Source organism: Anguilla anguilla, chromosome 17 (assembly GCF_013347855.1).
Source record: "Anguilla anguilla isolate fAngAng1 chromosome 17, fAngAng1.pri, whole genome shotgun sequence".
NCBI classification, from domain to species: Eukaryota; Metazoa; Chordata; class Actinopteri; order Anguilliformes; family Anguillidae; genus Anguilla; species Anguilla anguilla.
Genome location: NC_049217.1, coordinates 9,427,492 through 9,440,673, shown reverse-complemented (window position 1 = coordinate 9,440,673; position 13,182 = coordinate 9,427,492). Strand labels below are relative to the sequence as shown.

At 40.2% G+C, this 13,182-nt stretch overlaps 2 protein-coding genes across 2 annotated transcripts; both read left to right on the top strand.

The window, feature by feature from the left end:
• Window positions 1-4,280: 4,280 nt before the first annotated feature.
• Window positions 4,281-7,068, top strand: LOC118216349 (cyclin-dependent kinase 4 inhibitor D-like). The gene is made up of 3 exons (XM_035397443.1): window positions 4,281-4,661; window positions 4,777-4,919; window positions 5,571-7,068. The coding sequence occupies exons 2-3, from the start codon at window positions 4,779-4,781 to the stop codon at window positions 5,940-5,942; spliced, it is 513 nt and encodes a 170-aa protein (XP_035253334.1). The 5' UTR covers window positions 4,281-4,661; window positions 4,777-4,778; the 3' UTR covers window positions 5,943-7,068.
• A 1,105-nt stretch (window positions 7,069-8,173) lies between these two features.
• On the top strand, window positions 8,174-11,848 carry spc24 (SPC24 component of NDC80 kinetochore complex). Its single transcript, XM_035399090.1, has 6 exons — window positions 8,174-8,282; window positions 8,745-8,921; window positions 9,439-9,583; window positions 10,043-10,147; window positions 10,537-10,613; window positions 11,655-11,848. Exons 2-6 carry the CDS (start codon window positions 8,753-8,755, stop codon window positions 11,759-11,761), a joined length of 603 nt encoding a protein of 200 aa, XP_035254981.1. The 5' UTR covers window positions 8,174-8,282; window positions 8,745-8,752; the 3' UTR covers window positions 11,762-11,848.
• The last annotated feature ends 1,334 nt before the right edge of the window (window positions 11,849-13,182 follow it).

Genomic DNA, 13,182 nt, shown 5'->3' with positions numbered 1-13,182 from the left:
GTGAAAGAACTTCAACACATGTGTTCAACAACCTTAATTGAGCAAGAGATCAGCTGTAACAAAAAACCAGCATGCATGGTGTCCCTAGGACTGAGTTTGAGAACCACTGATGTAAATTGATTGAAGAGGATATTTTATAATATTACAGCACATATAAAGTAAACAGGCATATGCCTCTGGTAAAGTTTTGGTATTATAATACAGTGTTTGTACATGTATTACAATTTAATTTAAGAAGTTTATTCTAAATTTCTTAATTTACCCATGTAAGTTTCTGTGTTTCCACTGGATCAGCCTTGGTGATGAAGAGAGAAACAGGGTAAAAACAGCATGTTTGCGTGAGTAAGCAGATCTAGTAGTTGCATGGTGAGCTGACTGCACCACCATGACAACCACAAGGAAATAAGTACACAAACCTTTTTTAAGAAGGAGCAGAATAATTGGCTCTCAAGGGCAACCCGGCAACGGTCTTAGTGAGTTGATGTTTGACAAGAAAAAAAGTGTTATTCCAGATCCTATTCAAAGTTGTCTGTATGAGCAATGGCAATGAACAAAATGTCTAAGACTGGCCGTATAATCAGGAGGATTCAGGTTTGAATCTCAGGTGTGAATGTTTGAGTAAGGTCCTGACTTTGATTTCCAAACTGGCAATTATTCTCTCATACAACTGTGTGGAACCTAATTTTTGGTCTACAGGTAAATGTATTAGAGGAGTGCATACACTCCAGCAAACTGGACAGAAAAACATATTCAGTAAAAAACATGAATGGTAAAATACAAATTACATGCATTATCTGAGACCCAAATACGTGACACAATTAAAGGTGTAGATGAAAGCACTCAGTGGTAAGAGGAAACTCCTTTATTCTGTGGATGCTGGGCTCTGAACATATTCTTAAGCTATTTGTGGATTTTGGATTGCTGCCAGACCTATATGAGGAGCCCGAAATAGTTTGTCTCCCTCTTGTGTCAGGGATAGTGCAGCATGGGGTCAGGGCAGGGTCGCAGGTCGGGCAAGGACACAGTTTCGTACCCCTGCAGAGTTCATTCGTTCCCCTGACTGACCCATCTCGTTGCCAAGCTCCAGCATATCAAAGTATCCATCACTAATTGGTTTTACTTAAAACTGAAAATACAAAAGACCGTCAAAGTTTCTTTCTTTTTTTTTTAAAGGAGAGTGGGGTAGTCCTCACTCCTTTTGTATTTCTTCCCCAATTTATTCAGATGGGGAAAAGCAGAGAGGGGTACAGATGGGATCACAGTCTAGAAAGTACCATGGCAGAGAATGGAACACCTCCCGGCCACATGGGGGAGTAGTAAATGACCATGTGGGCACCCCTCAAAGTAAAAAATTTTTTTTAATCCCTCTTTTTTTCTCCTTCATATTGTAATTGTGAGCCTGTCCCATAACTGTGATGGCCTCTAACACTTTCAGAAGGCATGCACACTAGCACACAAGTCCTTTAAAATGTGTGGAGCCGGTTATGCTTCTCCACATTCTGCCATCTAGCTGTGTTCTGGAGGACTGCACAGACCTAAAATAACGGGTAAAATAAGTCCGGAGAAGCAATAATTTCATGAGAACAAAAGGCAATTCAACTCATCTAGTCTTGTCATTTAGACACAGTCTAGAGAGTATGCAGCAATGCGTCATCATGGCTGGATTTGGAACACCCCATGGTCATATGACCTGGCAAACTGTTGCACATTGAATACTCAGTGTAAAAACAAAAGCTTCCTGATGTCAGTGTCAGATTTACTAAAAAAAAAACAAATGTCCACCCATACCCTAGTGAAGGGAATCCTTGAAACATTTCATTTTTTTGCATCCAGTAGCCCCTTTCTGGGTGGCTATTAGTGTCACATTAACAGTTCAAAAATACAATGATACCAAGAGTGGTATAATCAACTGAAAGGTTGCCATAGGGGGGCAGAGGAAGTGATTTATGGTTTACTGTATTGTCATTACCAGTTTGCTTTTCCAACACACTCAGCGCTGTTTTATTCAGGCCTGGGCTGTAAACACATTTTTATCTAAAGGGCGCTTTTAGCCAGCTGTCTGGAGAACATGCCCCAGAGTTGATTGGCACAACACAAAGTTCTCTGGAGACATTTCCATGTTTAAATGCAAGAGTTGGGCGAGATGGTGTAAATAATGTGTAGCTCAGTCACCTCTACTGTGTCAAGAGCTTGTTCACGCCAGAGAACTAGTGGTTCGTACCCATGGCTACTAGTAGCTGTTCAGTGATCTGCGCGGCTGAATTGGATTTGACCAACTCGGAGCTTAGTTTGACCTGTTACCTATAATGTGTCTTTCTAGCTTTGAAGACCTTAGAAGACCTTATTGTCTCATACACTTAAGTCAATGCTTCCCTTAAGATAAATATTTTTTGAATGCATATTATTTTATTTTAATTAATGTATGACATCAACTTATGGGTAATCAACTTAGGTATTGTATCTTATGTTTTATGAACAGGAGCAGATTTACTGGTAAAAGGCCATGACTGAAAAAGGCCAAAAACATAGGTACGATAAATGAGCTCATAGCGCCCCCAGGTGGTGACATTACACCCATTTCACTTGCACATATTGGTTATTGAGTACCTACGTATGTGGCTGCCAAGTCCTGACTAATTTAAGTGAAATAATAAAATGTGCCAAATAACAAGTAGCAGTGTTGCAACAAAACATTGGTATTAATCATAAATATACATATAATCATACATAATTTTTTTTAAAGAATAGTGATAAAATTAACAATGCCATTCAGACATTTGTTAGTACTCAATACTGTAGTAGGCTACCCATTATTCTGAATATATGGACTGATTAATCAGTTTTGAAATCTTCATCGGTGGTACTAATATATACAGTTTGTCAAAAATAAAAAATAAAAAAAACAAGAAATCAAGGATTTGTGGTTCCTAACGACAGGACTGAATGCAAGGCTTTTCACATAATTTAGACTGCTTATATGGCAAACAGTGGGGTTAGTCATACAATAAAAGTGAAGAGTGGCTACCAGGCCCTGACCTGGGTAAGAAACATCATACGGAGCAGAGGCATGGTCAGTATTTACAAAATTCTTTCCACTACCAGGTATGATAAAATGGGGATAATTCACTTGTAATAATTTCCTATGCAATTCAAATACAGAGAGGAACTTTGGGAGCTCTGCATTATGTACTAATAGAAGAACACAAATAGATGCCTTATACACTATATGACCAAAAGTCTCTGGACACCCCTTGGTTTGGGGCTGTTTTTCATGGTTTGGGTGAGGGTCCGAGTACTTAGTTCCAGTGAAGGCAAATCTTAATGCAATGACATTCTAGATGATACTGTGCTTCCAAGTTTGTGGCAACAGTCTGGGGAAGGCTATTTCCTGTTTCAGCAGGAAAGAGCTGTTAGTTCAGTTTGAGAAAATATTGAACTTCTAATTTTAGAAATGTCTGGTAGATTTTTGTAAATTACAATGATGTGTTTAATTGTAACCCCCCCCCCCCCCCCCCCCCCCTTTGCTTTGTAATTCGTGTATGATTACATTGTTTTAATTTGAAATTATTTTGAATAACATTTCATAATTTTTTTAAAATTCAAATGTTATCTGGAACAGTTTAATTAACAGTTAGAGTTGAATTAACACTGGATATTTTACTGTGTATTCAGTAGATTATTAGGATATTCTTTTTTAAATGTAGCCTATATTTTACGCGCATATTTTGTATATGCATTGTTCAGTCAGTTAGTAGTGCTCTTTAAGTATGGCTATTGAAGTACAGTGGCGGCCTAGTTTGGAAAAAGCATTGGCGATCTTTGCAAAACGACAGGAAAATGTAGCCTATTATTAACGAAGGAGTATGGGAAATTGGAATAGAGTTATTTTATTGTAGGCCTATTACTTGGATGGACAACCAGCTCCCTGTTTGGCTTTCGAGTATTACGTTAAACTACGTAATTGTCAATTTAACTATGACACTGTAACCCGCCTTTTTTGCATATAACCTATTTGACGTTTGTAGACCTACAATTACTACTTCAGTACTACGGCAGAAGAAATGAATGAACTGTTTACAACCTCCGTCGAATAGCCCGCCTTCTTCTGCGTTATTGTCATTGGTGGATAAGGGAGTTACCACGGTGACACTGTAGCAACCGCGAAATATCTCCGCCCCTTTCGCCAAATATGGGGTTGCTCTGCCCGTGCTCCCGATTCCGATTGGTTCAGTGTTGACTCTCCAGGGTTTGTAAGATTATGGTTGGATTTGAGCCTCAGTTGATATCTCAGCGCGCAAATTAAAAGTCTTGCAAAACCAGGTCAGACAACAAAGCTGTTACAGCTAAATATTTTTGTTATGCTTTATTTGAAATGTTGTTCAGTCGAACTGAAAAACAAAAAAGCAGAAGAGGAAATAACGGTTGGACAACAACGAATGAACTAAATAGCGAAATATAGCTCGCTAGATATCTGAGAAGCAACCAGTTCGTTTTAATATTTTCTGAAGCGGGGTATTTGCTTGTTAGTCGCGAAGTAGCTCTTTGACATAATATAGCCTACGCGCATTTCAGATGCAGTGTAGCTACTGGAAGCAACCTGTCTATTTAACCGAATGGACTCTGTGACCTGCGAACTGTGGACGTACATACCTAAATAACAGGTTAGCAATCTAGTTAGCGAAGACAATTACATTTACCTTGTAATTTATTACTATTTTATTTTAGAACACCGATAACTTAATAGGCCTATATTAAAAAACAAAACAAAATCCACAGCCATGGTTCTGAGCGAGAACGATGCCGGAAAGAATTTAAGCGCAGCAGCGGCGAGAGGAAACGTGAAAGAACTGCGGAGGATGCTGGAGGAACAACGCGTACATCCTGACACAGTAAATGAATTTGGAAGGACAGCTCTTCAGGTAAGTTAATGACGGTACTCTAAATTATCTCATAATATACACTCTAGCTAAATAATCCTAAAGTATGTTGCTGTTGCTTTATTGGTTGGCATTGATTGTTTTAATGTACTATAGTACGTGTTAATGTTAGCTAGCAATCATTTGTTTAAATATCTGTCTTTACCTATATTTGGCCTCCTATTTGGCTAGCTGTAACGATAGGCTACTAACTGGTAAATCAAACGTCCCTGTGCATTTGCGCATCATTGTGTAGTAAGTCCGTCCACTTGAGTGCTCAGCACGGTTTGTCAGATACAATGTTTCACAAGACCAAGTACGAGAGGGGCGCCAATTCAGGTGAAGCTATTCCAAGTATTAAAAATGACCACTTTATACAGTCTATGTAAGTGACAAGGAGCTGTACACAGTGAATTGACCACACTTGAATCGATGGCTGTCCTTAACATCAATATGAAACCAAATTAACTACGACAAAATGACTAGAAAATCTACACCGTAGGGCCATGCCACGGGGTTGGCAACATTTGCTGCCAACCTGTGAAGTAAAACGATCAGTGTATGTCTCACACGGCAATGAACGTTTATGTCACATTTAATCGAGTCAGAAACTCAGAAATTGTTTAATCGCCTATGTTCTTCCTCCTTGTGCAGGTGATGATGATGGGCAGCACCAGTGTCGCGTGTCTCCTGCTGGAGCACGGCGCGAATGCCAACGTGCAGGATCGCCTGGGAGTTACGCCAGCACACGACGCCGCACGTGCCGGGTTCGTTGACACGCTCCGCGTTCTGGTGCAGTTCGGAGCGTCTGTCAACACACCGGAAAACACCGGCGCACTCCCCATTCACATCGCCATCCGAGAAGGCCACAGCGACGTAGTCGAGTTCCTGGCGCCTCGTTCCAACCTAAACCACCAAGACACCAGCGGGGACACGGCTCTGGACGTCGCCCGCGCCATGCGCTGCCCCGGCGTAGTAGAACTTCTTGAACGTCAGTCTGAATCAAGCTTGAAGTGCCAGTCATAGTTGACAGTGGCACGCTCAGGCTTTTGTATCGAACCGACTGGAAATCAAACTAACTTCCTGTGACGTAATGTTTCGTGCAACGTCGATGTTTTTATATATTTATTAGAAGAAAAAAACAAACCCATCTTTAGTTCTGTGATTTACATTTGTGTAATTGGTGTCTAGGAGAAACACGCTGAATCCTTGTACCTGACGTTTTGTTTGCACATACGTTAACACATTTATTAGCCTAGCTCGCGCAATCTGACCTCATATTAATGATGTAAACTAGGAATTAATTTCTTGTTTTTTTTTTATTAATGAGTTTTTAAGCCGTGCTTATAAAGTAGGACAACGTGTTTCGTCATTTTTCAAACTTGACACACATGCAAAGACATTCGTGCAAGGCATTGACATCTTTTTATCATATTATGAAAGCAACCTTGCATTTTAAAACTTGATGAAATTTATATTTACTCTCTTTGAAAGCTTTAAAGAAAAACGTACTTGCACTCATTGTGCTCTAAGCTGATTTGTTAAAAATTGTTTTTAAAAAAGGTTCGTCAGTTGTAAGATTTTGATCCTACCGTTGCTAGGCCTTCATTAGAACACTGATTAAAACATTCGGACTGGTTTTAATGGTAGTCATTGATATTGTTGGAAGGGCAAGACAGATAATGTCCAATGAACACTCTGAAGTCACAGCTGAATGGACAGACATTCATTGTTATTAGGCCAATTGTATGGTCTTAACTGCTAAACATGATCAAATATCAGTTAGTGTGAAAATATCTCTTTGGACCAGTCTTGAAATTATTTTTGAACTAGCACCATATGTTAAGAAGCTTTGGAAATAATATGTTTGCCTATCGTCTATCAAAGGCTTTGAGCTGGAATTATTTAATTAGTGTGACTAATTACATTCATAATGTAATTATTTCAAGTAACCCATGCCCTTGTTGTGAATTGTATTGTTTATTATTTGTACATAATGCTTTAAAGAATTTATTAGAATTATTTATTAAGATATTGTCATGAATTGTACACATGTTTAAGTACATTATATTTAAAAAGTTATCACATTAAAACGCCTTATAGGTATCAACTTTTAAAGATTGTCTACTTTCACTTGAATATTTATTGTTTAAACCAGAAATAAACTGTTGGACTCAACTAAATTTTGTGTTTTTTATACTTTTATAATGTTTTATTAAAGCTGAATGGTCCATTGGGTTAAAACGGTATCCAGATTCTTCCTTAACCTATAATCTTGCCGATATATATGGCATGACTCAAGAATGCCATATATAATTGTTCACATTAACCTGACTAATGTTGTGGCACTAGACCTTTACATCAACCTATAAGAACATGATAAATTCACATAATAAAAAGGAAACAATACTGGTTCTGAATATGAAACTAAGTTAGAAATAGGGACTAACCAACACTGTCTGAAGCAGAGACCATTGAGCCCAGTCTCAATGCATTATATGTAGTGCTGGCAAAATGAAGAGTCTTGTTGAACTGAATATATACTATAGTTCTGATCATTGAATTTGTACTCACTCTGAACCTTACACACTGTTATGAAAAAACAGTAAATGTAAACAATGTATTTATTTAATTATGAACTTGTATTTTTCTTGCATCATGATCTTTTTGAGCAGATATCTGCATTCAAGATATTATCTCCCATTGGCATGACAATTCATCTGTCATTCTGACTGCAGGCCACTCAGTGACAGGTGAGAACTACAGGTAAATAGCACGCAATTTCTTACAGTAGGCTAGTATTGCAGTGATCATCTTTTTTTAATTTAAATGGAAAAATTTCGGATCAATTGCATTTTACATTTTTTATTTATAATACTTCCTGTTCTGAACTTACACCACTTTGTTGTTAACTATGCTCCAGTTACGAAAAACCTTTTCTCCCTCTACTAATAAATATCGGCATCAATTCCAGTCAACTTTGTATGGCAACAACCCGTTAGCGCTCTCCTGTGGTCATTTGGGCTCATTGCCGACTGGGCTTCAGCTTCCGACCTGCTTCCGACTAACTAACTTTAGGTATCTAGAATGAACGCCGGAATAAAAATATTTAAAAGAATAAACACAATCAAATTTGGAATCATGTCATATTGAAAATAATTTAGCAATGTATTTGTAATGAAAATATCTATACATATATCAAATTATTTATTTAAATAATTTTAAATTATGGTATTCTTTTTACATTCTTTCCAACGGATACCTCAGGATACGCCAAGCGCGGTTCTTGCGAGGCTAGTTTGAATTTTCAAAACAAGACTCAACAGGAAGGCGACTGCCGTGGTGAATTAGAAAAGCCAGTTTATTGTAAGTTGTATGCTTTTTAACTGTGTAAGCTATCCATTTTAAATTGTGTTGATTGTTCGCAAGTAAATAAAAACATTTGGGCATGCAAGTTAACTGACCTTAGTTGGCTAACTAACTTAGCTAGTTAAATTACCGTCCGTGGAGATTTTTCATCTTCTTGGGCAAACTGAAATTCTACAAGCATGATTTGCAAGATAGCACTGTTTTATAAAGCATGCTATGCGTTGTTATTAAGAGTGTACGTTTTGCTTTCTAATTGGCAAGCTTAAAACTGAAGTAGGATAATATTCACTTGTGGAAGGTAACATTATTAGCAATTTATCTTTATGTTAGCTAGCTAGCTAGTAAATTACAGTGATCAACTAGAAACTTTCATAGTAGGTCAATTTAGCTAGCTAGTTTAGTTACTAGGGCGCACAGTGTTAGCTAAATCTGTCTCTGGATGCTGCTTAAACGGGGCAGGCGCGACCATGTCACTGAACAAGGGATTCCAGGATCTGGAGGAGTATGGGGAAATGTTGGTCCGCACCATCAAGAGCAGCAAAGTCGAGCACAACCTGCGCACCATGAGAGAAGGGTACCAACTTCTGTTCGACCTCCACACCAACACAAAGAAAACCATCACTCAGCTTTTAAGCGGTAAGAAAAGTCAGGTAAAAAAATAGCTATACGTGAGCATAAAGGCTGCATACGTCTTTGCCAGTGTCTTTTGAAGATCAGTAAATCATTGTATTGTTTTGGGAATCGTGTTTACTTTCAGGTTGCTACAGCACGCCTGACGATGGCTGCTTTCCAGAATGTGTTTTAACAATCATTGGTGAATTTTTCTCTTTAGATTCACCCAGTGAACAGCATGTTGACCGGGTGATTGTTGCTTTTTGGAAACTGGAGTTTTTTTTTCTTTGTAGACTTTTCGGCTCCATATCCAATCCAATGTCTCTTCCTTGCCTTAACCCACCCTCTCTCTACCTCTCCCTCCTGTCTCTCCCTTTCTTCTTCTCCATCCATCCTTCACCCCCTTCATCAAATCCCTGCCTCACCTCTATAACCCTTCCCTCTCTCTCCCTCCACTCTATCCCTCCCTATCTTCTTTGCTATCTGTCTGTCTCCTCTCTATCGTTCCCTCTGTCCTCGCTTCTTTCCCTCTCCCTCTCAGATCTGACGCATGCAAAGGAGGGAGTGGGGCAGAAACTACTGGCGGTGGAGAGGCAGAAGAGTGAGCTGTCGCAGGAGCTGCAGAGCCTGGAGCAGGACCTGCAGCACAGTGTGGCTAAGAACCAGACCATGGAGGCCGAGTTGCAGTATCCTTCTGCCACAGCCACGTCAGCCCCCGCTGCTGCTGCTCTTCTGGAACAGCTGTCTTCTGTAGCGTACTGACACGCCCTACTGTCTGTCCTTTCACACCTGTGGCTGAGAGTCCCATGGGATGGTGTGTAATTGCCTGTAGCGCCATCCAGGGGAAGGGAAGATTTCAGTTAGCTTGAAGGGTGACTTGCATTGAGACTGGGTGTATTTTTTGGTTGGACGTCCTCGTATGTGAGGTTGGTGTACGTTTTGTAAATGGATGTCCCTGTTTGAGTGAGTGTGTGCGCGCGCGCGTGTGTGTGTATGTGTGTTTTCTATGAACGAATTTTCCATGTACGTGAGATTGTTTTGTAAGGGGTCCCCTGTACATGATGCTGCTATGTGTTTTGTAAATGGTCTTGTGCATGTGATGTGGGCTGTCCTCTTGCTGCTGAAGTCCTTAGCGTTTATGCCAGGTTCCTGAAGAGGGAGCTGCAGAACCTGAAGGACTCTGAGCGCGAGATCCAAACCCTGCAGGACGAGGTGGACGAGGACACAACGGAGATCATCCCTTCTGCTATGTACGGCATCAGGGCAGCAGCCCTGCTATACTTGCTCTGACAACTGTAGCCACTGCAAATTCCACTGTCTTGGTGATTCCACTTGGTGCACTGTTATAGCATTCTGCTGTTATATTAACTCTATAGCCACCCTATAGCAGTGGTTCCCAGACTGAGCCCTGTGGGACCTCTGAACATTCTGGTTTTTATCCCAACCATGACTGCAGGCTGATTTCTAACAGGCTGTTGATTGTTCTTGGAACACTTTTTTGTATATTAAAGATGGACTTCAATCTGCTCCATAGAACTCCATTTGTGCTCTGTTGCTCCTCAGTCATATATTACTGCCAAATGCCCTTGGTAACATTTTTTTGGCAATCATTGTGTGCATTCTGCTCCTCTTCGTGCAGATACCTCGCCCAGCTGTACTACAAGGTCACTAAGATTAAGTGGGAGCATGACAATAAACCTGGAGTCCTGAAAGGAGGTATGTGCTCCTCACCGCTAGCACCCCAAACTCTTTACTTCATGGCCTCAACCTCCAGGGTGCGGCCCTTCAGTAAAGTCTTTATTGAAAGATGCTTTGGAGTGCATGGGATCAGTACATGAAGCATTGCTTTGCTAGGCACCCCCTGGCTAAGCTGCGGCTAAGGCTAACAATAGATTCAGTTGATCTTTGTCCATAGTTCATCCTCACGCGAGTGGTGTTTGTGCTCAGACTTGCGGCAACTGTGTCAGTGGCACCAGGATATACACAGTACACAATAGTTTGGCTCACTGTGTGTGTGTGTGTATGCATGTGTGTGTCATTATTTAAAAAATGTGTTTTATTATGAGGGATATTCCATTTGTGCACACAAGGAGTGCTCATAATGTTGAAAAGAGAAAATGGTGTTTTAAGGCCGTTCCTAATATAAAACCAAAAACACAGTTTCTCCCCTATAACCTACTGTATGTGAATTTACCTGTATAAAACACACTATTAAAATATCTGGAAGGATGGAGAAATTTTGTCTTGGGTGGAGAAGGGGCTTGTCTCTTTAAACTTCTGATAAGTCGCGTTTTCAAACTCATGTCTGTGGGAGCCCCACTTGCGAATTACGTTGTGATTTCATTTTAAAAAAAACGTGATAATGGTTTCTTATATCTGTACTCATTGAATTAACAGAGTAATTGTGCTTTTTGGAAATAGCAAATAATTTTAGCAATCCATGTTCAACCTGTCTTGTGCATTCTTTTTTTCAACCGACACATTACTAGCATTCTTGTTCCACTACTTATATCCACGATAGTATGATAATTTACCGCTTCAGTATAGTTTAACTCGCTTGTCCCTTCCGATTTATATTCCGATGCTAATCGTGGAAAAACAACATTTTGTAATAAGGACAGGAGCCCGTCCTGGTCGTTTTTCCTTGCCTTAACGTCACACTCGATGAACTGAAAACTCTTGAACACGGTGATGTTTTCTTAGACGGTACAATTTACGTTTTCAATGCCGTTTTCCTCAATCCCGATGTTCTTGCAGTGCATTACGGAGAAGACCTTGCCACTCCGATCAACGTCGACCTCTCATCGCAGTCCAAGTGCTCCGTTACCGACTACCTCTGGAGTTTCGTCGGCACCGATTGGTAGAAGTTAGGTTTTTTTATGTCAGTTTTTTGTCTGTTGTATTTATGTGTTTGTATAATACTAATAAAAGTGTTCATTTTTAACACGATACTTCGTGATCATGTGTTAATTTAAACAAAATAGAAGCTAATGGCACAATGACGACGTTTTGCAAGGTTTTTTTTCTGAAAAATAGTGCACCTGTCTTGAACTATAAGTCTCCGCTTGCTAGAATTGATAAGCTGCATTTATAAAAGTGGCCGCAAGGCGTCGCCATCAGCTAAGTTGTGTTTTAGGGTTTTTTGTTGCTATTTTTCTCCCCGAATTCGTTATACCAATTCCCCGTGTATATCACGGTCCTGGTCGATGCGCTATCCTCTGTCGGTTTGGGGAGGGTGTAGACCACATGTATCGGAGGAGTTGCCAGCCGCTTCTTTTCGAGGAGTTTCACTGGGAGAGCGAGAGTGCGGAGGTTCACGCTATCTCCCCCAGATCCCCAGATGCTGAACAGGCGCCCCGACCAACCAGTAGGAGTCGCTAATGCAACGATCAGGTCTCATACCCTCACCGGCTTCCCACCCCCTTCCCACTGCCAATTGTGTTCGTAGGAACGTCTGACCAAGCCGGAAGTACCGCTGCCGGGGATTGAACCGGGGTTTCTGCGGTGGTAGTCGAGTGCTCATACCTCTAAAGTACCCAGACGGACCGTTGATTGCATACAGTGAATAGGCCTGCTTGTCATTGTCGCTAGTGCCATTGGGTACTCCTTGTGCAGATATGTCACTTTATTACAGGAACACGCTTTATTACAGGCACACGCATTGACTGTAATACATAGATATACCCTTAATGATAAATATCAACAAATTGTTGGCATTAGTAGTTGGTCTCTGTAATCTTGTTGAAATGGAAGGTTCAAAGGCTGCAGAGAATTGAATGAGTTGATGGGGAAATATGAAAGTCAAGTCATAAGAAAAAAAAGGCTACTGTATATTCGTTTGTATTGTCTAAAGATACCTTTTTGTTGGCCCAAATATAGACCCACTTTCTAAAAGTACAGGCTGGTCTAAACCATCCCCCAGTTGGCACTATTGTATTCTGTTTTTGCATTTATTCTACCCATTTTAAAGTTAATAATGTAATGTCTGAAAATATAATTGTCATCACCACTGCACTGGTAATGTCATTGCACAGATGGCTGAAGCATTAGCACGTGGGCAATTAACCTGATGAGTGATCTTGCACTGTAAGATGAACACTGGTATTGTAATTCTTGTGCTGTCCACATTAAACAGTGTTTGGACTTGTGTCTGTTCTTGAGCTGTGATGCTGATTTACTTTTACATCCAAGTTTGCAAGTAAAGTCACCCATAATTATCTCCTGAAGTATGGAACAATCAAATTAATGTAATTGTCATTGCCTGGGAAATTAAAGTAGTATTTAT

Coding starts and splice junctions, on each gene's coding strand:
- LOC118216349 (XM_035397443.1), top strand. CDS start 4,779: ATGGTTCTGAGCGAGAACGATGCCGGAAAGAATTTAAGCGCAGCAGCG. Junction 4,920..5,570: donor TTGGAAGGACAGCTCTTCAG/GTAAGTTAATGA, acceptor CTCCTTGTGCAG/GTGATGATGATGGGCAGCAC.
- spc24 (XM_035399090.1), top strand. CDS start 8,753: ATGTCACTGAACAAGGGATTCCAGGATCTGGAGGAGTATGGGGAAATG. Junction 8,922..9,438: donor CATCACTCAGCTTTTAAGCG/GTAAGAAAAGTC, acceptor TCTCCCTCTCAG/ATCTGACGCATGCAAAGGAG. Junction 10,614..11,654: donor ACCTGGAGTCCTGAAAGGAG/GTATGTGCTCCT, acceptor ATGTTCTTGCAG/TGCATTACGGAGAAGACCTT.